This window comes from Rhinatrema bivittatum, chromosome 2 (genome assembly GCF_901001135.1).
Source record: "Rhinatrema bivittatum chromosome 2, aRhiBiv1.1, whole genome shotgun sequence".
Classification (NCBI taxonomy): Eukaryota; Metazoa; Chordata; class Amphibia; order Gymnophiona; family Rhinatrematidae; genus Rhinatrema; species Rhinatrema bivittatum.
This window is the reverse complement of record NC_042616.1, coordinates 143,456,225-143,478,350: the sequence shown is the minus strand read 5'-3', so window position 1 is coordinate 143,478,350 and position 22,126 is coordinate 143,456,225. Positions and strand designations below refer to the sequence as shown.

Here is a 22,126-nt window from a genome sequence, read left to right as displayed (position 1 = left end):
CCACATTGGGGGTCCTGATTCCAAAGAAAACAGGAAGACTCCATCCCATCACAAACCTAAAGGGGTTGAACAAGTTTCTAAAAAAAGAAAAGTTCAAGATGGCTTCCCTGGGCACCTTGATCCCCCTTTTGCAAAAAGGTGACTTGCTGTGCTCCCTCGACGTAAAGGATGCATACACTCATGTCAAGATCTTCCTCAGCCACAGGAAGTATCTCTGATTTGTAATGGGAAGACGGCACTTCGAGTACCAGGTGTTGCCATTCGGGCTCATGTCCGCCCCATGGGTCTTAAAATGCCTGGCCATGGTGCTGGCACACCTCCGTAGACTGGGGTGCATGTCTTCCTGTATCTGGATGATTGGCTGGTCAAGAGCACGTCTCAGGCAGGGGCCATCAGGTCCATGCGCTTGACCATTCAGGTGTTGGAGTCATTAGGGTTCATTCTCAATTACCCAAAGGCCCATCTCAGCCTGTCACCTCAATTGGACTTCATAGCAGCCCTGCTAGATACTGTTCAGGCCAAGGCCTTTCTGCCCCGTCAGAGGGCCATCACAATGGTGACCATTGTGGCAAAGATTCAACAGAGCCAGCAGGTATCAGCCTGGCACATGTTGAGGCTGTTGGGCCATATAGCCACAACATCTGTGTTACTCCCTTGGCACGTTTACACATGCACAGAGCCCAATAGACCCTGAGATCGCAGTGCTACCAGGCCACTCAGAGCCTTCAGGATTGCATCCAAGTCACCCCGTCTCTTCAGGACTCATTGTCTTGGTGGCGGGTACTTTCCAGTCTGGAACAGAGGATTTCATTTTGGAGTCTTCCCACTCAAATTGTTTTAACCACGGATGCATCTACCCTGGGTGGAAGAACTCATGTAGATGGGCTCGGCCCTCAGCGTCTTTGGTCCTGTCAAATCAACTTCCTGGAGCTTCAGGCGATCTGATACATGCTGTGGGTTAGTCCAGACAGACAACTAGGTAGCCATGTGGTATGTCAACAAGCACCGCCTGTGCCAGGAGGCAGTCCAGATCTGGGCATGGGATGGTGCTCAGGGCCATGTACCTGGATGGAAAAGAGAACGTGGAAGCGGACAGGCTGAGTCGAGCCTTCAGACCTCACTAGTGGCCCCTGGACCAGGCGGTAGCGAATTAGATATCCCTTCCCTGGGGGAGTCCAGTCATAGATCTGTTCATGTCCCTCTGAAACAGGAAGGTGCCTCCCAGTTCTGGTCCCTGTACAGGTCAGACGGTAAACCAGCCTCGGACACCCTTGCCCATCTTTCGGCAAAGGTCGTCTTCTGTATGCGTATCCTCAGATTTCCTTATTGGTGAAGACTCACTTGAAGCTTTGTGAGGACAGAAACACTATGATCTTCATAGGCCCTCACTGGCCAAGACAGGTTTGATTTCCACTCCTGAAGGAGTTGTCCATCCAAAAATCGATCAGTCTAGGGACTTCCCCAGATCTCATCGTGCAAGATGAGGGCAGGCTGCGGCATCCCAAGCTCTAGGTACTATTGCTCACAGCCTGAATGTTGAGAGGTTGATTCTGCAGCCGCTTGATTTTTCAGACGATATGTCTCAGGTCCTGATGGCTTCTAAAAAGTCTTCCACTGGAAAGTCCTACGAACTGAAATGGAGGTTTTCTGTGTGATGTAAGCAGAAGGGCCTAAATCCGTTCTCTTGCCACACACAAAAACTGCTTGATTACCTTCTACATCTATCGGAGGCCGGCTTGAAAACCAACTCCGTTAGTTCATCTGAGTGCAATTGATGCATATCACTATGGTGTAGATGGTACGCCCATCTCTGTACAGCCTATAGTTGTACGTTTCATGCGGGGCCTGCTTTAGTTGAAGCCTCCCGCTGTGTCTTGAGACCTCCATGTGGTGTTAGCTCAGCTGATGAAAGCTCTTTTTGAGCTGCTGCGCACCTGTGACCTGAAGTACCTGACCTGGAAAGTCATATTTTTGGTGGTGGTCACTTCAACATGCAGGGTTAGTGAGCTCCAGGCCTTAGTGACTTATCCACCTTTTATACAACATTTTATCATGACAGGGTGGTCTTGCGTACGCACCTTAAGTTTCTGCTTAAGGTAGTGACAGATTTCCATCTTAACCAATTAATCATCCTACCAATAGTCTTTCCCAGGCCCCATTCGCATGAAGGCGAATGAGTACTGCACAGTTTGGATTGCAAGCGAGCCTTAGCTTTCTGTCTGGAGCGGACAGAAGCCTATAGACTGTCCACCCAGATTTTTGTTTGTTTTGATAAGAATAGGTTGGGCGTTGCCGTTGCCAAACAGACACTATCCAATTGGCTAGCAGATTGCATCTCCTTCTGTTATGCCCAGGCGGGACTGCATCCTGGGGGCCATGTCAAGGCTTACTCTGTGAAAGCCATGACAGTGTCGGTGGCCCACTTGTGAGCAGTTCCCATGAAAGAGATCTGCAAGGCTGTGACGTGGAGTTCTCTCCACAAATTCACATCTCGTAACTGTCTGGATAGGGATGGCCGACGCAACAGTTGGCTTGTCCAGTCTGTCCTTTGGAACATGTTGAGGTGTAAAACCCTATTCTCCCAACCTAGGGCTGCTGTTTGGGTTCAGGCTGTCTCCTCCTCTGTTACCAAACAGCACAGGTGGTGTTGTGCCTGTTGGCTCCTGGTTAGATGTCTGTTGGTCTCCTTTTGTGTTGAGGAGCAGTCTGTAGCTAGATATTCACCGATGTGTGAGGACTACCATCATGCTTGTCCTTGAAGAAAGCAGAGTTGTTTACCTGTAACAGGTGTTCTCCAAGGACAGCAGGATGTTAGTCCTCACGAAACCCGCTGCATCCCTGTGGAGTTGGGTTTCTCCTATTTTTTATTTTAATCGCAATTCTATGTTGCAAGACTGAAGATGGAACCTGCATGGATGCATGGTATAGGGCATGCTCACTGTGCCTAGTCAAAGTTCTAGAAATTTTGACATAAGTTTTCTGCATCGTGGCTCCATCTGATGATGTCACCCATATATGAGGAATAACATTCTGTTGTCCTCTGAGAACCCCTGTATCAGGTAAGCAACTCTGCTTTCTGTGACATGAAGTATATTTGCATGCACTGCTTCCATTGCATGCAGATATACCGCATGCATATTCATTGTGTATATTCTGAAAACTAGATCTGTTTGTGGCACTTCAGAGCCTGAGTTGCCTACCAGTGCATTGAAACAATCAGTGCAGGAGTGCAAATGGTGGTCCTTGCTTTTGTAATGTAGGGCAGATTCGTTGGGTGACACTGGAGATCAGTACCTTTTTAATGTCCTCTCCCCTGCCCCTCCTGCATTAAGATGTACGGCAGGGCGCAGTACCATTTTAGAGTTACTCTGAGGCATATTGAGAGTATCACAATACACAAGCAACACACTTGCTCAAAATCAGCTAGATTCTGGAAAATGGCAAATTGTATCTCGGCTCTGTTCCTCTAGGTTTCATTGCTATAACGCTTGTAGTCTGGGTTGCTAAAGAACTGAGTGGCCTAGTCCCAGAAAAGTTGAATCCTGGCCTCTAACAGTAGATGGACTGTCTCCTAGGCCAGCCACCTTCCCTTCGGGTTTAGCCCTCTGGTGCTGTTTGTCAGGGAGACATTAGGAACAGGGGTAGCCCCTGACATGGATGTAATCCTTAGTGATGTTTCTTACCCCAAAGGCACACAAACATGTTTATTTCTTTGTGGCTGCTCTGGCTAGCAAATTTACTTCCACACTTGACTCTCAATCCTGGGGGGATTCTTTTTATGGGGGTAAGCTCTTGCTTTTGGCCTGGACCATGGTGGCTTGTTTCAGAGTTTAAATAATGTAGCTGCATCCCATCAGATGAGAGGCTCTGATAAATCAGACAGGACCAGGATTTAGGTGTTAAAGTAAAACTTTACTGATTGGCAATCATTAAATTATCTCTATTTGTCAATAATGTTGAAATAATATCTGACTGCTGGTACAAATGATTTTCTACATAGGTAGGTGTCCTTTTATTCAGGCATCTGGATAGAGCTCCATGGTAATGTTTACTGCGCAAAGCTCACCCAGCGACTATTTGAGGGGTCCACAACTTCACAGCAAAATGTCCTACCTTCGGACATCTTCTTGGACACGCATCCTGTCCTGGTCCCATAGGTGGAAATCTGGTTGGGGTCTCCCAATCTTGTTCTTTCATCCTTAAGTGATTTTTCTGCGGGGACATCTTGTGGGGAAAAGTGAAATGGGATCATGCTACCTCAGCATTGCATCCCAGTGGAGAGGGGGGACCCACAAACCTCTCCATGATGTTCAGGTCCAAAAAATACTTCTAAAGTTAAAACTGGCTACATCTTTTGCTCTCACAGCAGGCTCCATCACTGGTGCTTGCCTACCTCGCGTTTAGAGTGGGCTCCCTGGTCTTTGGTCCTATGGTGAGAGCTCTTTCGCCTCAAAAGAGTATCAGGCATAAAAATGTCTCTTTTCTATATTAGTAGGAGAAGGATCCTCTGGCAAGGAGTGCACGATGAGATGTAACTTCTAACTGAAGCTCCATCTGGGTGAAGCTGAGGGGCCTCACCAGAGTGTAAAACTTAAATATCCTCACTGTTACAAGGCTTCAAACTGATCCCAAAGTGTCCTAAAATGGTTGGGCTAAATAGCAGAGAGACATCCAGCCACAGCCCTACAGATAGGAGGGACTGAGGGGGATGGATGGCTCCTTCTGTTCTATGCAGGGACAGTGACATCTGGTGGCCAACCTGGGTGGGGGGGGGAAGGGCGGGGTTTGCCACACGGACAAGAAGCCTGACATAGGATAAGGAGCAGGAACTAACCAGAAGTCCAAGAGGCCAGGAAGGAGAATAACAAGAGCACTGGACATAGTAGCTGAGTGTAGGAGTTGATAAAATTGTAGTCGTCTGGAAACAGAAGTGGAGCCAGAGTAAGAGAGCTGGAAGGAAGGAGCATGCTGTGGCAACTGACTGCTGAGTCTGCCTCAGCATAAGTACAGGCCTATACAGGAAACAAGATGGCTGCTGGGGGTTGAAGTGAGGAGCACAGAGCTGGGAGGACTAGACAGATATTTCAAGCGGCTCAGTGCCACGTGCAGGATGGAGGAGCACTCGCAACAGATCCTTACAATTCCCACCTCTCCTTTCTTCTTTCCTATAATTTTACACCAATTTTTGAAATAGGCTTTTCTTTTTTGTAGAGTCACATCCTAAATTGTAAAAACTCATTTCCTTTAGTCTTCTTTTCAGCTGTCTGTGCAGTGTCACGGGCAGAGGTTCGATTGTGGTCTCCCATCGATATCTGTTGAGCTGCGTCGTGGTCCTATTTACACACATTTTCCAGGTTTTATCATCTAGATGTGCGGGCCCAGGAGGATGCAGCCTTTTCATGTGCAGTGTTGACTGAGGGCAGCCTCCCACCCGGTTCGGGAGTAGCTTTGATACATCCCACTGGTCCTGAGTCCATCTGCCCACATGCTAGGTAAGGGAGAAATTACTTACCTGATAATTTCATTTTCCTTAAGCTTCCTGCCCTCGGCTGCCACGATTGTGTCAGTCCTCCTGTGGGTCTCTGGGTCCCAAGGGATTACTGGTAAGTGTTCATCTAGTCCTTAGATTGGGGTACCTAGATTCTTATGTGAGTTCAGTGTTTCTTGTTGGTTGAGGACCGTTATGGTTGCCTCTTTTTAATCAAGTTGTTTTTTTTGCTGGTCTGTCCACAGTGACTTTTGAAGAGAATACTGGCAGGCTGGGGTCACTGCAGGGTTATATATACTGTGACGTCAGCTTGCTCCCTCTCCATCTACTGGCAGGGGAATATAACCCACTGGTCCTGAGTCCATCTGTCTACACTAAGGAAAACAAAATTATCATGTAAGTAATTTCTCTATTTGCTGATAATCCTTCTGCTATGTTGCTCACAAAAATGTTGAAAAGAACTGGTCCAAGGACAAATCCCTCAGGCACACAAATAGTGAAAACTCCATTTACCAGAACCCTTTGATGCCTTCCATTCAGCCAGTTTTTAACCCAGTCAGTCACTCTGGGATCCATATGAAGAGTGCACAATTTATTTATAAGTCTTCTGTACGGAACTATGCCAAAGGGCTTACTGAAATCCAAGTATACTACATTAAGCACGCTCCCTTGATCCAGCTCTCTGGTTATCCAATCAAGGAAATTGATCTATTTCTTCTTAACAAGATCTAACTGGTAAAACTCTGCTGCCTTGGATCTTGCAATCCATTGGATTTCAGAAACTTCATTATCCTCTATTTTAGCAGTGATTCCATTAATATGCTCACCAGAGAATTCAGCCTAAGCGGCCTGTAGTTCCCAGCCTCCTCTTTACTTTCACTTTTATGAATACGAACCATATCCTCCCATCTCTAGTCCTCCAGCACTAATACCGACTTTAAAGAAGCATTTAGAAAACTCCTGGCAGCTCCACTGGCTGACTCTTAAAGTTCCCTTTGTACCCTTGGATGTGTCCCATCCGGCACCATCACCTTATCTGAGAGCTTCCCATACCCATCCTGGGGATCCCACATATACTGAGTCTCCATTATATGCAAATTTGTCTCATGCATATTCGTTGTGGATATCCTGAAAACCCGACTGGTTGTGGGGTCCCCAGGACAGGTTTGGGAAGCTCTGTCTTATCTACTTTGTTTAGTAGCTCCTCATGAACACGTTTTTGAAAATCAATTGTTACCTTGAATACTGTGTACAATTCTGGTCGCCACATCTCAAAAGAGATATAATTGCGATGGAGAAGGTACAGAGAAGGGCTATCAAAATAATAAAGGGAATCTAACAGCTCCCCTATGAGGAAAGACTAAAGAGATTAGGACTTTTCAGCTTGGAGAAGAGACAGCTGAGGGGGAATATGATAGAGGTGTTTAAAATCATGAGAGGTCTAGAATGGGTAGATGTGAATCAGTTATTTACTCTTTCAGATAATAGAAAGACTAGGGGGTATTCCATGACGTTAGCATGTGGCACATTTAAAACTAATCGGAGAAAGTTCTTTTTTACTCAACGCACAATTAAACTCTGGAATTTGTTGCCAGAGGATGTGGTTAGTGCAGTTAGTATAGCTGTGTTTAAAAAAAGGATTGGATAAGTTCTTGGAGGAGAAGTCCATTACCTGCTATTAATTAAGTTGACTTAGAAAATAGCCACTGCTATTACTAGCAACAGTAACATGGAACAGACTTAGTTTTTGGGTACTTGCCAGGTTCTTATGGCCTGGATTGGCCACTGTTGGAAACAGGATGCTGGGCTTGATGGACCCTTGGTCTGACCCAGTATGGCATGTTCTTATGTTCTTACCTCACGTCCAATCTTATTCATGTTCATTATATGTGGTCCTGCTCTTGACCTTTCTAGAGTAAATACTGAACATAAATATTTATTAAGCAATTTCGCTTTTTCTTCATCATCTTTTACATATTCCTCCCCTTTACCTCTGAGTCTCACAATGCCACATTTGCACTTCCTTCTATTACTAGCATTCCTTAAAAAGTCTTGTCCCCCTGTATTTGTTATGTTTTCTTCCATTTGAATTTTTGTATTCCTGGCTACTTTCCTGAACACTTTTAGCTTTTCCAGATATTGTCGCCTGTCTTCCTCTTTCTGCGATCTCTTGTATGAGTGGTGGGAAAAGTAATGGAGTCACTGTTGAAAGAGAGAATAGTGAACTATCTACAGTCGGGAGAATTGCTGGACCAGAGGCAGCATGGATTCACCAGGGGAAGATCCTGTCAGACAAATCTGATTGACTTTTTTGACTGGGTAACCAAGGAATTGGATCAAGGAAGAGCGCTCGATGTCATCTACTTGGATTTCAGCAAAGCTTTTGATACGGTCCCGCACAGGAGACTGGTGAATAAAATGAGAAGCTTAGGAGTGAGTGCCGAGGTGGTGACCTGGATTGCAAACTGGTTGACGGACAGAAGACAATGTGTGATGGTAAATGGAGCTCTCTCTGAAGAGAGGGAGGTTTTAAGTGGTGTACCACAAGGATCGGTGTTGGGACCGGTCCTGTTCAATATATTTGTGAGCGACATTGCAGATGGGATAGAAGGTAAGGTTTGTCTTTTTGCGGATGACACTAAGATCTGCAACAGAGTGGACACGCCGGAAGGAGTGGAGAGAATGAGACAGGATTTAAGGAAGCTGGAAGAGTGGTCGAAGATATGGCAGCTGAGATTCAATGCCAAGAAGTGCAGAGTCATGCATATGGGGAGTGGAAATCCAAATGAACTGTATTCGATGGGGGGAGAAGGGCTGATGTGCACGGAGCAGGAGAGAGACCTTGGGGTGATAGTGTCTAACGCTATGAAGTCTGCAAAACAATGCGACAAGGCGATAGCAAAAGCCAGAAGAATTCTGGGCTGCATAGAGAGAGGAATATCGAGTAAGAAAAGGGAAGTGATTATCCCGTTGTACAGGTCCTTGGTGAGGCCTCACCTGGAGTACTGTGTTCAGTTCTGGAGACCGTATCTACAAAGAGACAAGGACAAGATGGAAGCGGTACAGAGAAGGGCGACAGGAAGGTGGAGGGTCTTCATCAGATGACATACGAGGAGAGATTGAAGAATCTAAATATGTACTCCCTGGAGGAAAGGAGGAGCAGGGGTGATTTGATTCAGACTTTCAGATACTTGAAAAACTTTAATGATCCAAAGACAACGACAAACCTTTTCCATCAGAAAAAAATCAGCAGAACCAGAGGTCACGAGCTGAGGCTCCAGGGAGGAAGACTAAGAACCAATGTCAGGAAGTATTTCTTCACAGAAAGGGTGGTGGATGCCTGGAATGCCCTTCCGGAGGAAGTGGTGAAGTCTAAAACTGTGAACGACTTCAAAAGGGCGTGGGATAAACACTGTGGATCCATCAAGTCTAGAGGGCGTGAATAAAGAGGAGGCAGCAAAACACTGCACGGAGTGGCAGTAGCCACAGAGGCATTCACGGAGCGGGATGCCAGTGGCCAGTAGTTGGTGTTCCACCTTCACGGAGCGGAAGGATGGAGGACTGCTATCTCCAAAAAAAAAAAACAACAAAAAAATAAAAACAGGGGTGGGTAAGAGTATGGGGTAAGGGTGTGGCCTGCTTGTTACAGCGGTTGCTACCCCTAATTGAGCTGGACGTTCACTTGGATGCAGATATGGCGCTGCTCTCTAAATTGGTGGTGGGGTGGAGGGGAATTAGGGCTGGAGGGTACTGGAAGTCAATAGTAACAGGTGGGAGAGAAAAAAAGGGGAAAAATGGATAAAGTGCGTAGCTTGCTGGGCAGACTGGATGGGCCGTTTGGTCTTCTTCTGCCGTCATTTCTATGTTTCTATGTTTCTCCCTTACCTTTTCAGCTACTTCTTTAGAAAACCATAACAGCCTCTTTCCTCTCTTTCCTCCTAACAAAAAGTTAGTTGCCCTTAAAATATCTCCTTTTATTTTTGCCCAGTGTTCTATTTCCCCTAGATTTTCCCATCCAGCTCATGACTCATTGAGATACTCCCCCATTTTAATAGTTTTCCTGAAGTCTAGGACCCTCACCTTTGAATGAACCATTACCTCCTTGCACTTTTATACTGATCCACACCATCTGGTGTCCACTACAACATCAGAAATACTGTTCCCATTGGGAAGCACCTAGGCAGTTGACAGACCAGTTCTCAGGTGTTACAGAACTCTACAGTGTTTAATATGACATCTAGAAATCCTTTGAAAGTTACTGCTACTATTTATCATCTCTAAAGCACTCTTAGACATACGTAGTGCTATGCAGATACAGACATCTCACAGAACACAAAACACCCCTATCTCCGACTATCACCTTCATGTTCACATTGTCCTGCTTATGTGAAAACCTTTACTAACTTTTTCCTGCTATCTGACTCTACTTCTTCCCTGTGTAAAAACTCTGCTCCTACTTAGAATATCCTTTTGCTGTTTTCCAGAATTAGCTTCTTTCATTCATTTAGGCCAACACTTTTTTCAGTTCCATCATAATTAGGTTTCCATCTGAAAGTCGAGTGTGACCCTAGCTATCATATCTGGCCTGCTGAACACTTAGACAAAATGTGCTTGAGTTTTTTGTTTGGTTTTTTTTTTATTGCAGTGCGATGCTCACCTTGGCCATGTCTTCGATGATGGTCCTGCACCTTCTGGGCAGAGGTTCTGCATCAATAGCGTTGCCCTTACCTTCAAACCAAGCTTACTCCAGTAAGTCTGAGATATCAGCTGACACAGCAAATTGAAACACTGCTGAGATTGCTAGTGTCAAAACAAGGAGCTTGTTGCAGCTTTCTTGCATACTGCAATCTAGTCTTCTGCCTTTTAGGTTATATCTATATATAAAAATATGTATTTATTGTAATTTTTTACTTTTTTATTGTTAATTTTCAAAAATTAGATCCATACAAACTATGGGTTTACCACCCGTAAAATTCATTAGTTTTATGTGACTGTAATTCTGTACAAATAATATATTTAAATCACATGTATACAATTTTATTGGAAAGACTACTAATGAAAAAATATGAATTACATTATGTTTTAATAAATATGAAAATAAACTGCCACCAACTCTTGTGTCCTGCCTAAAGCAGCCATTTCAAAATTGTCTTAAAATAATTGAGAGAGACTGATGCATTAAAAAGCTTCTTAGGTACTGCAAAGATGAGAAAAATGTCTAATATTTTTATGTATATGTAATAATGGGGCAATTTTCAAAGGCTTAAATGGCCTAGTGGTTAGAGCAGTGGGTTGTGAACCAGGAGACCAGGGTTCAAGTCCCCCTTTGACCTTGGGCAAGTGACCTCAGGTGCAAACTTAGGGGGTCATTTATCAAAGTGCTATATGGTGTTTTCACATGCGTTAAGCACCTTTAACACGTGCAAAAACATCTTTTACGCATGCAAAAGCACCATAATGCGTGGTGCGATGCCAATCAGAAAAAGGGCTGGGATTTGTGGCCAAGTGGGCTGGCTTAGACGTTTTCGCAAATAGTGTTAAGCTGCTGGAGAGCCAGCCTAGCTATGGGAGGAACTGGGAAGGGATATGTCTCCCTCTCTCTCTCCCCTCTCTCCCTCCCTCCCTCCCTCCCTCCTAGGCTGGCTCTCCAGCAGCTTAAAATACTAAAAATGGTGTCGTCGTCCCCTCTCCCCCATGGGTGTACGTAGGAAATACAACAATTCTGGCATTTATCGCAAAAAAGTTATCGCAGTTTGCACTAATACCTATGCTAAGATAGCGTACTTTGTGATAAACTGCCTATTACCATAAAACACGCCCCTTTCCCTATCGCATGCGAAATTTAGTGCATTTTGATAAATCCAGGCCTTAGATTGTAAGCCCTCTGGAGGATAGGGAAATATCTATGGTACCTGAATGCACTTTGAAATGCAGAAAAAAGTGTGAAAAGTGGAATATAAAAACCTAAATAAATAGAATGGCTGAATCTTCTTAAGTAGATTTTCAGCAGGCTAAAAATAAACTAAGAGTTTTGCGATGCATCTACTTTTTGTCACAGTAGAAAGAAATGTTCCCAAGGCGTAACTTAGGGGTATAAATGGGTACACACCCTTTTTGCTGCATCATGAGCCAATATTCAGACACCCGGTATGCGGGGACCTTGTGCTTGAAAATTGGCTGGATTTTTGTAGGCTTCAAAGTAGGTACAAAGAGTGCCAGGTAGGCCCTTCTGAAATTTAACCAATTATATAGTCAAAAACATAAATAAATAAGGCAAATAATCTGAAGTGCTATTGTAGCAAATATTTAAAATTGTTAGTATGAAAAAGCACTCATGAAGTCAACTTAAGAAGACAAAAATGGCAACAATTTTATATACAAAATGTTTTTATTACTAATTGCCAACAATACTAATCAAATAACATAAGGGACAAAAACTATTCCACTCCTAAAACCTCAGCAAAGCATATTCCTACTAGATTTTCAAAAGATGTCTGTACTTAATATCGATTAAGTAGTCCCAGTATATAAATGTTCTCAATAATTTAGATTTTCTTCAGGAACACTTGTAAAGGCTCAATCACAATTGCTCAACGGATAATTGGTGCAACATGCAGGGTAATCTCGTAAAATATCTTTCAAAAAATCCGATATGATAAATGTGGTACTGATAAGGAACCCCCTTCTATATTACTGTGGACTTTTCTGATCGGTACTCCCCGTCTAAATTAAATCCTTTTTCAATATAAATGTTCTCCTTTTTTCAGATCGCTACTCCCCAACAAAGACCTTCGTTTCGCCAATATGGCTTCCAAGGGGCAAGGAGCAAGATGGACTAGAGAACACATTAGTGCTTCACAGCAAACCTTATAGCATGCTTTCGTTCCACTGTAATGATGATCGATGTTTTAGTTAAACTCACATTTTGAACTCAGCCTTCCACCATCAGGTTTCAATGATGAGGAATCAAAACGAGGCTAAATATATAGAAAACAAATAAATAAGGCACTGATCCTGCCTATTTAGGTGGGGCTACCATGCAAAGGGTAACACTGTAATGAATAGATACAGTGTAAACTAATGGTGGTCTACTTTATCATTCAAGAAAACTTATATTAGTAGTAAAGTGGGAAATTTCTATTTTTAAAAAAAATGTAGGGCTAGGTTTTAATAGGCGAGCGCTTCCATGGGTGCGCCGATTTTATAAGATGCGCAGGCCAGCGCATGCATGTTATAAAATCGGCGGGCCGCACACATGCGCGCCGGATTTTGTAATCCGCGCGCGCAAGGGGGGAGGGATACAGTTTCGCAATTAAGGAGCAGACTGGGAGGGAACTCTTCTACTACCTACCCTAACCTTCCTTCCCTCTTCCCCTCTCCTCCCCACCCTCTAAACCAGGGCTTCCCAAACCTGTCCTGGGGACCCCACAGCCAGTCGGGTTTTCAGATATCCACAATGAATATGCATGAGATACATTTGCATACCAAGGATACTCAGTGTATGCAGATGTATCTCATGCATATTCATTGTGGATATCCTGAAAACCCGACTGGCTATGGGGTCCCCAGGACAGGTTTGGGAAGCCCTGCTCAAAACCCTTTCTCCTACCTGTCGTTTTTGGGGGGTTTTTTGTGTTACTGCTCCAGTGGAGCAGAAGGAACTTGTACGCACCTTCGCCCCTTTAACTGGGCCTGGCACTTCGGCGTGTGGTCGGGGCTTACGCGCATGGCTGGGCCGCTTTGAAGATGCGCACAGCACGTGCAAGGCCCAGCCGCACGTGTAACCCCCGTTTTTTGTGCACACGGGAGATTTAAAATTTGGCCGATAATGCCACAATAAACCTAAATCCACTTAGAATGTCCCTTACCTTACATTGAAACTCCATTTGCCACTATCTCATGCTGTCTAATACTCAACCAGCTTCTAACCCAGTTAGGACCCACCCCTGGGGTTACTCTGTCTATGAACTTCCTATATGGGACTGTGTCAATGGCCTTGGCGAAGCGTAAGTAAATATCCACACACTCACCTGATTGAATTAGTTGGTTACCCAATATTTTAAAGAATGATGAAATTTGTATCCCATGGAATCCTTCAAGTAAAATCATGCTGCCTCAAACCCTGCCATCGGCGGGAGTCAAGATGCAACACTATCCTTTCCTTTAGTACTGATACTATTAATGTACCACCACAGAAGTCAGACTGAGTGACCTGTAGTTACCAGCCAACTCTCTACACCCACTGTTAAAGTGATGACCGCTGGCCAGGGCATTGCCAGGTGATGAGGGACAAAAAAACTCTGTGCAGAATGCAGCACTTGCATTGCCACAGCGATCCATAGCTAAGCTCCTTCTAAAAGGTATGAACAGGATGGAGTTGGGCCAGAGGATAGCTACTAAAATGGTCATTGGTCTTTGCTCTAAAGCAGTGGTTCTCAGCCGGTGTGTGTGTCCAAGCACACACAGGTGTGTCGCTACACTTCCCAGTCCCCTGCTGACCCAGCTGCTCCCTCTACCCGAGCAAGACGGGTCCTACACCTGGGCTTAAAATGCTGAAAGCCCAGGTGGAACGTGGCAGGAGAGCTGGAGTCAGCGGCACCGGCGTGCTCTCTTCTTCCCCCCCCCCCCCCCCCCCGCGGCCCGGAAGAGGAAGTGGTGATCAGCAGGTACGTGCGCGGGAAGAAGACCTTGCTAGTGCGCTCGGCATCGGCTCGAAGAAAAGAGAGGCGCGGTCTGAAGAATGAGCAGTGCAGCTCAGAGAAAAACGAAGAACGTCGTCATCCCCCGCGGCTGATGGGATACCTTGCTCCGCGAAGGCTGAAAATGAAGTAGTTTGCTGCTGCCTTTAGAGTTGGAAGTGGAGGAGGCTGCTGCAGCTGCTAGTTCGGGGGAGAGTGAATGAATGAGCAAGCATGTGTGTTTGAGATCCTGTGTGTGTGTGTGAGTGAGAGAGCATGTATGTGAATGATTGAGAGCCTGTACATGTGAAAGAGAGTATGTGTGTGATTGAGAGCTGGTTTGGGTGAGGGAGCATGTGAGTATGTGATTGACAGCATGTGTGTAAATGAGAGAGCATGTGTGTCTGTGTGTGATTGAGAGCCTTGTGTAAATGAGAGAAAGAGAGAGCATGTTTGTAAGCATGTGAATGAGAGTCTGTGTGTGAGAGAAAAGGACAGCATGTATGTGTGTGATTGAAAGCCTGAGTGTGTAAGCCTGAAAAGATAGACAGCATGTGTGTAAATGTGTAATTAAGAGCCTATATAAGTGAGAGAAAAAGCATGTGTATATGTGAGTGACTGAGAGCCAGTGAGAGAGAGAGAGAGGAGTAAGTTGCAAGCAAACCATCCCTCCTCCTGCTAATTCAAAACTATCTCAGGGCACCTGGATATCAAACGTTCCCAGGTATGCAGAGCAAAACATTTTTTGTATCCTTATTTTTCATTACTGGATCTTTGTGTCTGCTATTTTAAAATATTTTATTGGTATCTAGAAATTTTTTATATGAGTTTTTAATTATTGGATATTCCATTCATCCGCTGTTTTGAAATAATCTGTTCTTTTTGTTAGTATGGTTTTACTGCTACTGATTTTATATTTCTTGATTTGTTTTATAAGGATGGGTGATGTTTCTTTTTTTCCTTTGTTGCACTGCATACAGAGACTCTGGCTTGTTGCAGTTTCCAGTTCAGTTTTGTCTGCATGCTTCTAGTTATGCATTTTGGTCTCTTTATTCTTTGTTAGGTGAGGGTCAGCACATGTGACTCAGGTGAGGTTTTCTGCTGGCGTGTAGTTTCTGTGTAGGGCTCTATAGCAGCCTGACTTGGTCCATTTTCCTAATAGGAGATGTATTGGTGTCGTAAGGCCTGGTGTAATATTTTCAGTGTTGCCTTTTCTTAGGTAAGGTGGTTACTGTTAAGTGCTGGAAATTGGTGCTGTTTTGGTGTGGGATGTTTACCGTTTATGCAATTTCTGTTGAGATACAATATGTATCTTTTCCTTGTGTCATTCTTAACAATAAAAATACTGGACCTTTATTTTTTATTTCTGCTGTAAATTGTAATGAGCAGTGTATCACACATGTGAACATGGTCTGTCAGGTGTGTCACGATGGGAAAAAGGTTGAGAACCACTGCTCTAAAGCATATGAGGATAGACTTAAAGATGTAAACATGTATAGCCTAGAGGAAGGCAAAATAGGGGAGATATGATAGAGACATTCAAATATCTCAAAGGTTTCCATGCACAGGAGGTGAGCTTTTTTTCAATGAAAAGGAGGCTGTGGAACAAGGACATGAGCTGAGGGTGAAAGGTGGTAGACTCAGGAGTAATCTTAGGAAATATTTATTTACAGAAAAGTTGGTGGATGTGTGGAACAGCCTCCCAGTGGAAGTGGTGGAGACAAAAACAATATCTGAATTCAAGAAAGCATGGAATAAATATAGGGGATCTCTAAGGAAGTGATGAGAACTATAATGCTAAATTGGACAGATGGGCAGACTGAATGGGCCTTGCACTCTTTTTCTGCCATCATGTTTCTGTGTTTCTAAGCAGAATGAACATGTTGGAGCCTTTCCTGTACTACGTCAGAACTCCAACTTTTGTATTCTTTAGTCCTCATTTCATTAATTTAGCAAAACTGCAAAGGTCTGCAATTTACAGCAGATTCCTCCTATTAGAGAGTCTGCTTCCTCACATTGGTGCTCAGAGTTCTAAACAAAATGTTAACATTGAACAGCAGTAAGATTACAAAATAGCCAGTAATCTCTGATCTAAGATAACTGCATTAGTGCTAAACAGCATTAGCTAAAATGCATAGCTTAGAAAATGATAAACAGCTACATATAAAACTAATCCCAACAGTAAAAGTACAAAAACTATTGCTTCAGCTTTCTAAGTATGGCAGTTTTAGCTGTTCTATTTAATTTATCCCTATCTGAAGAGTTAGAAAACCTCCTGCAATACCTTCACTGTAAGAAAAAGGTATCCCTGTCTTTGTAGTACGAGCTACAACAGCATTCTTTTAATTTCTTTAATTCAAATTTAAAATAACAAATCAAGAGTTTTGGTATCAAGAAACATTGGCTAATTTAAAAAGCAAGAAATAGAAGGGAAAAATATACCAGAAAGTGAAAAGATGCTCAAAAATTAGACCTCAATATGGTGAAGTAGATAGGAAACATAAAGGAATTCAAATATGATTGGTAAAAAAATAATTATAAGACGTTCTCATGATCTGTTTATCAACCAGCTATCTGGGGAGAAGTTTCCATAGGTGGTGTCATATTTTGTAGGAGCCTGTCAAGGTAATCTGGGTCATAAAAAACAAATTTAGAATTCCCCATTTTCATCCATTTACAAGGAAATTGCAATATACAGGGTGCACCAAGTGCAATCACTCTCTTTCTTCATCAAAACTGAGTTTCATCTTTGCTATGTAGCCCTGGCTACATCGGGAACTAAAGACATTTTTTGACCCAAGAAAAAATGATTCTTAAGATGAAAAAACATTTTCATTGTCCAATTCCTGTCAAGTTCTAGTACAAAGGTAGGTAACTAACAATGTAGCCCTAGTATCTGTAATTCGGAGTCCTGCAAAAGAGTTGTTAGGTCTAATTCAGTTCTCTTGGGAGTGCTATTAACCAAATCTCCATTCTCTCATAGGGAGATAGAAGACTTGCGAGATTCAAACGGTATCTTCAATAATTCTAAATAAACCCTGGCAAAATCAGTGAATTATTTAGGAAAATTGAATATTGCCAAATTCAATTTTTTCAAATTTTCAAAATTCTGTAATTTATGATAAATTATGAGAACTGACCTGAGTCTGCAACTCTCCAAAGTAATCTTTTTAGCCCCATGACAGCTGTCCATGTCTCCAATGTAATTAAAGATGGTTTCTCAGGAACAGAATAATTGATGGTCCTTTGGGCACTTGGGGAACCAGTCTTATCTAGATTGTTCCCTAATTCTAGTGCCATCTCTTGAGCTAAGATCTTCCCATCATCAGAACGGAGGTCAGTGACATTTTCAGACAACGGCTTCACATTCTCAGATTTTGTAACGGCTTTTAGCTCGACATTAGGAGGAGTTTGACCATCAGGGCTAAAGAAGATAGAAGTTCCATTAAGGGTGGTGCTAGAAACACCAGGCCTATCAGTTTCTGAAGACACACCTGTAATCAGCTGCGTCAAAGGAGAGGGGGGATACAGCAGGTCTGTAAGGGAAAGGCCAAACAGTTCCTTTCTTCTTTCCCATTTGCAAGTGACCAACTAGAAGGAGACTCCAAATTATCTGTACAGCCAAGAAACAATGGGGCAGATTTTATAAAACTACGTGCTTGCGTACTTTTGTTCGCGCACCAGGCGCAAACAAAAGTACACCGGATTTCAGTAGATACAGGCGTAGCCGCGCATATCTGTTAAAATGCGGGGTCAGGACGCGCAAGGCCGAGCTGCGCAGCCTGCCTCCGTTCCCTCCACCCCCCCACCCCCGGCCAGCTGCCAGCACTCCATGTTCCGGTCCGGGGGCTGGTCCGGAGGCTGTGGCCACACCCCTGGGCCGGAACCATGCCTGCGGCCCTGCCCTCGGAATGCCCCTGATGAAGCGCCGGCCATGACACACCCCTCCCCAGGAAAGCCCCGGGAATTATGCGCTTCCTGGGGCTTTGTGCACACCGGCAGCCTATGCAAGAAAGGCTCGGCGTGTACAGGGGGGTTTCGGGTAGGTTTTCGGGGGTTACGCACGTAATCCTTTGAAAATCTACCTCAATACTTAACAACCCACCAGAACACTTCAGCTTTGCCCAATATTTTTCCAGTGGTGTGCCCCATTTGGTGAGCAGCTTTGGCTTTGTGCTGCAGGCCGCCGAATTCATGCAGGACAGGACTTCGTCTGATGATGTCCGGTATCACCGCTCAGGATGCCCATTTTCCAGCTGATAATGAAACAGCAGGTCCCAAGGGGAAGAAAGACAGCTGAGCTGAAACATATCTTCCCTTTCCTGTAGCAGTCCCCTGCTAGAACATCTTAAACTGCTCTGTAATGGGAGTTTTACAGTTATTGCTGATTAACATTTTCTTGATTCATTAAAGAGAGAGGTCCATACTCTGTGGCTAGGATTGTGTGTTTCTCATTTTCTGACCCCTGTATGGAATTATGTGACTCCCTCTGTGTGGTCTTCAGATCTTCGACTCAAACAGAAGAACTGGACAGAGATCTGGTTGAAGACATCCAAAAAGCGGGAAAGAAGGGAGACTTGTTGCTTGTTGGAGATTTTAATCTGCTGGATGTGGATTGGAGTATCTCTTCTGTAGAATCTGCAAGAAGTAGAGAGAAAGTGGATGCCATTCAAGGGGCTCTGCTCAAACAATTGGTAATGGAACCTTTGAGGGAGGGTGTAATACTCTGGGATATTCCTGGAGGACGAGCTAGAAGACTGGTAGATGAGTGAGGTGTAACAATAGTGGGCCAAATTAAAAGGGAACAAATATATATGTTAGAAAAGTAAATGAGAGAATAAAGAAAAGAAACTGATCTGGTTCTCAAAGGAGGTGGCTGAAAATACAGGCAAAAAAAAAAAAGTGTTCAAGAAGTATGAAGAATCCTAAAAAAGAGGAACACAGGGAAGAATACTTGGTGAAACTGAGGGAGACAAAGAAAAAAATCAAGAAAGCAAAAGGTCAGGCAGAAGAAAGGATTGCCAAAGAGGTAAAACGAGGTGATAAAACATTTTCAGATATATCAGAGAAAAAAAGGAGACCCGAAGTGGTTTAGTGAAATTGAAAGGTGATGAGGAGCAATATGTGGAGAAACGAAGAAATGGCAGAAATATTAAACAGATACTAAAGAAGAACCTGGAGAAGGACAGTAGCTAGCTGACAAGACTGTAAATGGGAGTGAGGTAGATGAAACTCTGTTGACAGAAGAAAATGTATGGGAAGAGCTAGGAAAAATGAAAGTGGACAAAGCCATGGGGCCAGATGAGGTACATCCCTGGATACTAAGGGAGCTCAGAGATGTGCTGGCCAGTCCACTGAACAACCTGTTTGATAGATTCCTGGATTTGGAAGTGGTGCCGCATGACTGGAGAAGAGCGGTGGTGGGCCCGCTACACAAGAATGGCAGCAGAGAGGAGGCTGGAAACTACAGGCCGGTTAACCTCAGTAATGGGAAAATTAATGGAGTCTCTGCTGAAGGAAAGGATAATGATCTATCTACAATATAGTAGATTGCTGGACCCGAGGCAGCATAGATTCACCAGGGCAAGGTCCTGTTGGACAAAACTGATTGATTTGATTGGGTGACTAGAAAATTCGATCAAGGAAGAGCGCTTGATGTGATTTACTTGGATTTCAGCAAAGCTTTTGATATGGTCTCATATAGGAGGCTTGTGAATAAAATGAGAAGCTTAGGAGTCTGTGACAAGGTGGAGGAGTGGATTACAAACTGGTTGACTGACAGGAGACAGCATGTAATAGTAAATGGAACCTACTCTGAAGAGAGAACCGTGTTAAGTTGAATGCCACAGGGATTGGTGTTGGGACCGGTTCTGTTCAATATCTTTATGAGCAATATTGAGGGACAGATAGAAGGTAAAGCAGGTCTGTTTGCAAATGATACTAAGATCTGCGACAGAGTGGACAAGCCTGAAGGAATAGAGAGAAAGAAAAGTGATTTAAGAAAGCTTGAAGAGTGGTCAAAGACTTGGCAGTTGGGACTCAGTGCCAAGAAATGCAGAGTCATGCATCTAGGGTGTGGTAATTCAAAACAGTTGTATGTGGTAGGGGTGAAAGTTCAATGTGCACGGACTGGGAGAGGGACCTTGGGGTGATAGTGTCTGGCAATTTGAAGGAGGCAAAGCAATGTGAAAGAGCAATAGCTAAAACTAGAAGAATGCTGGGCCACAGAGAGAGCAATAACCAGTAAGAAAAATGAGGTGATAATCCCTTTGTACAGTTCCTTGGTCAGGCCTTACCTGGAGTACTATGTTCAGTTCTGGAGACTGTATCTATTTGAAAAAGGATAGAGACAAGACAGAGGCAGACCAGAGAAGGGTGACCAAAATGGTGTGGGATTAGTATCAGAAGACTTATGAGAAGAGGCTGAAGGATCTAAATATATATATACCCTGGAGGAGAGGAGGTGCAGGGGAGATATCATACAGACCTTCAGATACTTGAAAGGTTTTACTAATACACAAACTTCAAACCTTTTCTGTTGAAAAGCATACAGTAGAGCTATGGATCAAGAATTGAAACTCCAGAGGGGACAACTCAGAACCATCATCAGGAAATATTTCTTCATGGAGAGAGTGGAGGATCCCTGGAGTGCCCTTCCGGAAGAGGTGGTGAGAACAAAAACAGTAAACAAATTCAAAAAGGTATAGGATAAACACTGTGGATCCCTAAAGGCCAGAGCATGGAAATGAAGAAAAGGGGTGCATGGAGGTAACATGCATGGAGAGGCAATTACTACCCTTAACCAACTAACTTTCATGATTTTGATGCAATTGCAACATCGCTCTCCACTTCAATGGTAGGGTAAAAGATGAATTGTATTTAGACAACAGCCAACACTGGGCCCTGCTAGTTTTACGGTCCAGGGTTTGGATATGCAGACATTAGGAAAAATGTGCAGGACAGCTTCTATGTTGGCCATAGTCCAAAAGCAAAGCATGTTCATGTTCAAGCAGCATTGTCTGAATTATTAAGGTTTCTCACCACATAAAAATATTGCTAATAGTATTACTACCCTTAACAGAAGACTTGGGGGTAACCTGCATGAAGCGGCAGTTACTACCATAATAACTTGCTGGGCAGACTGGATAGACCATTGGTCTTTTTCTGCCATCATTACTATGTTACTATTCTCTCACGTCTGTGCTTTTTCCATCCTTTGTGGTATGATAGTGTTCTTGTTTGCAGTTGTACATTCTGGCCTCATGACTTTTGTGACTGGGATATGGCTGCTGCTAGGGAATTTGTAATTTGCAATTTGTTACATTATGAGCAGTCCCAAAGTATCATCAAGTAGCATAAATATTTAATAAGGGTGGAGGCAGGTACATAATTTGCAATGTTACAGAACTTATAGAAGTCCATTACCTGCTATTAATTGAGTTGATTTAGAAAATAGCCACTGCTATTACTAGCAACGGTAACATGGAATAGACTTTGTTTTTGGGTACTTGCCAGGTTCTTATGACCTGGATTGGCCACTGTTGGAAACAGGATGCTGGGCTTGATGGACCCTTGGTCTGACCCAGTATGGCATGTTCTTATGTTACGGACAGTTTTGAAATCAGTGATTTGCTTACAGTAACCTATACTGATGTCCATTAGTAATAGGCATTGAATAATGTACAACCACTGTAGAAAAAGCAGAATTTCCAGTTGTGAAAAGGAGAAATGAAAATCAGTTTTTAGAACTATATCAGTGTGAACTCATAATACTTAAAATAAATAAAATAAAATAAAATTGTGGAGCAGGATATTTCTTTTTCTCCTACATTAAAAGGGGAATTTGAAACAGAGGGTAAGAATTGCAAATAAATACAAAAGATTAGAGAACATTATGACAAAGGAATTGAGCCCGTTTAAGTGTGGAATTATTTGGGGCCCAGTCTCCCATCTTAAAAAG

The 22,126-nt window shown here is 43.6% G+C and overlaps 1 protein-coding gene across 2 annotated transcripts in view; it reads left to right on the top strand.

The window, feature by feature from the left end:
• The window catches only part of MSRB2 (methionine sulfoxide reductase B2), a 63,723-nt gene extending 51,300 nt beyond the window's left edge, over positions 1–12,423 (top strand). For both annotated transcript variants that reach the window (XM_029588704.1, XM_029588703.1), the window contains exons 5-6: positions 10,134–10,237; positions 12,256–12,423. In XM_029588704.1, coding sequence (XP_029444564.1) covers positions 10,134–10,237; positions 12,256–12,361 — 210 coding nt within the window. In that variant the 3' untranslated portion in view covers positions 12,362–12,423. The remainder of the gene's footprint in view (positions 1–10,133; positions 10,238–12,255) is intronic.
• Positions 12,424–22,126: the final 9,703 nt, after the last annotated feature.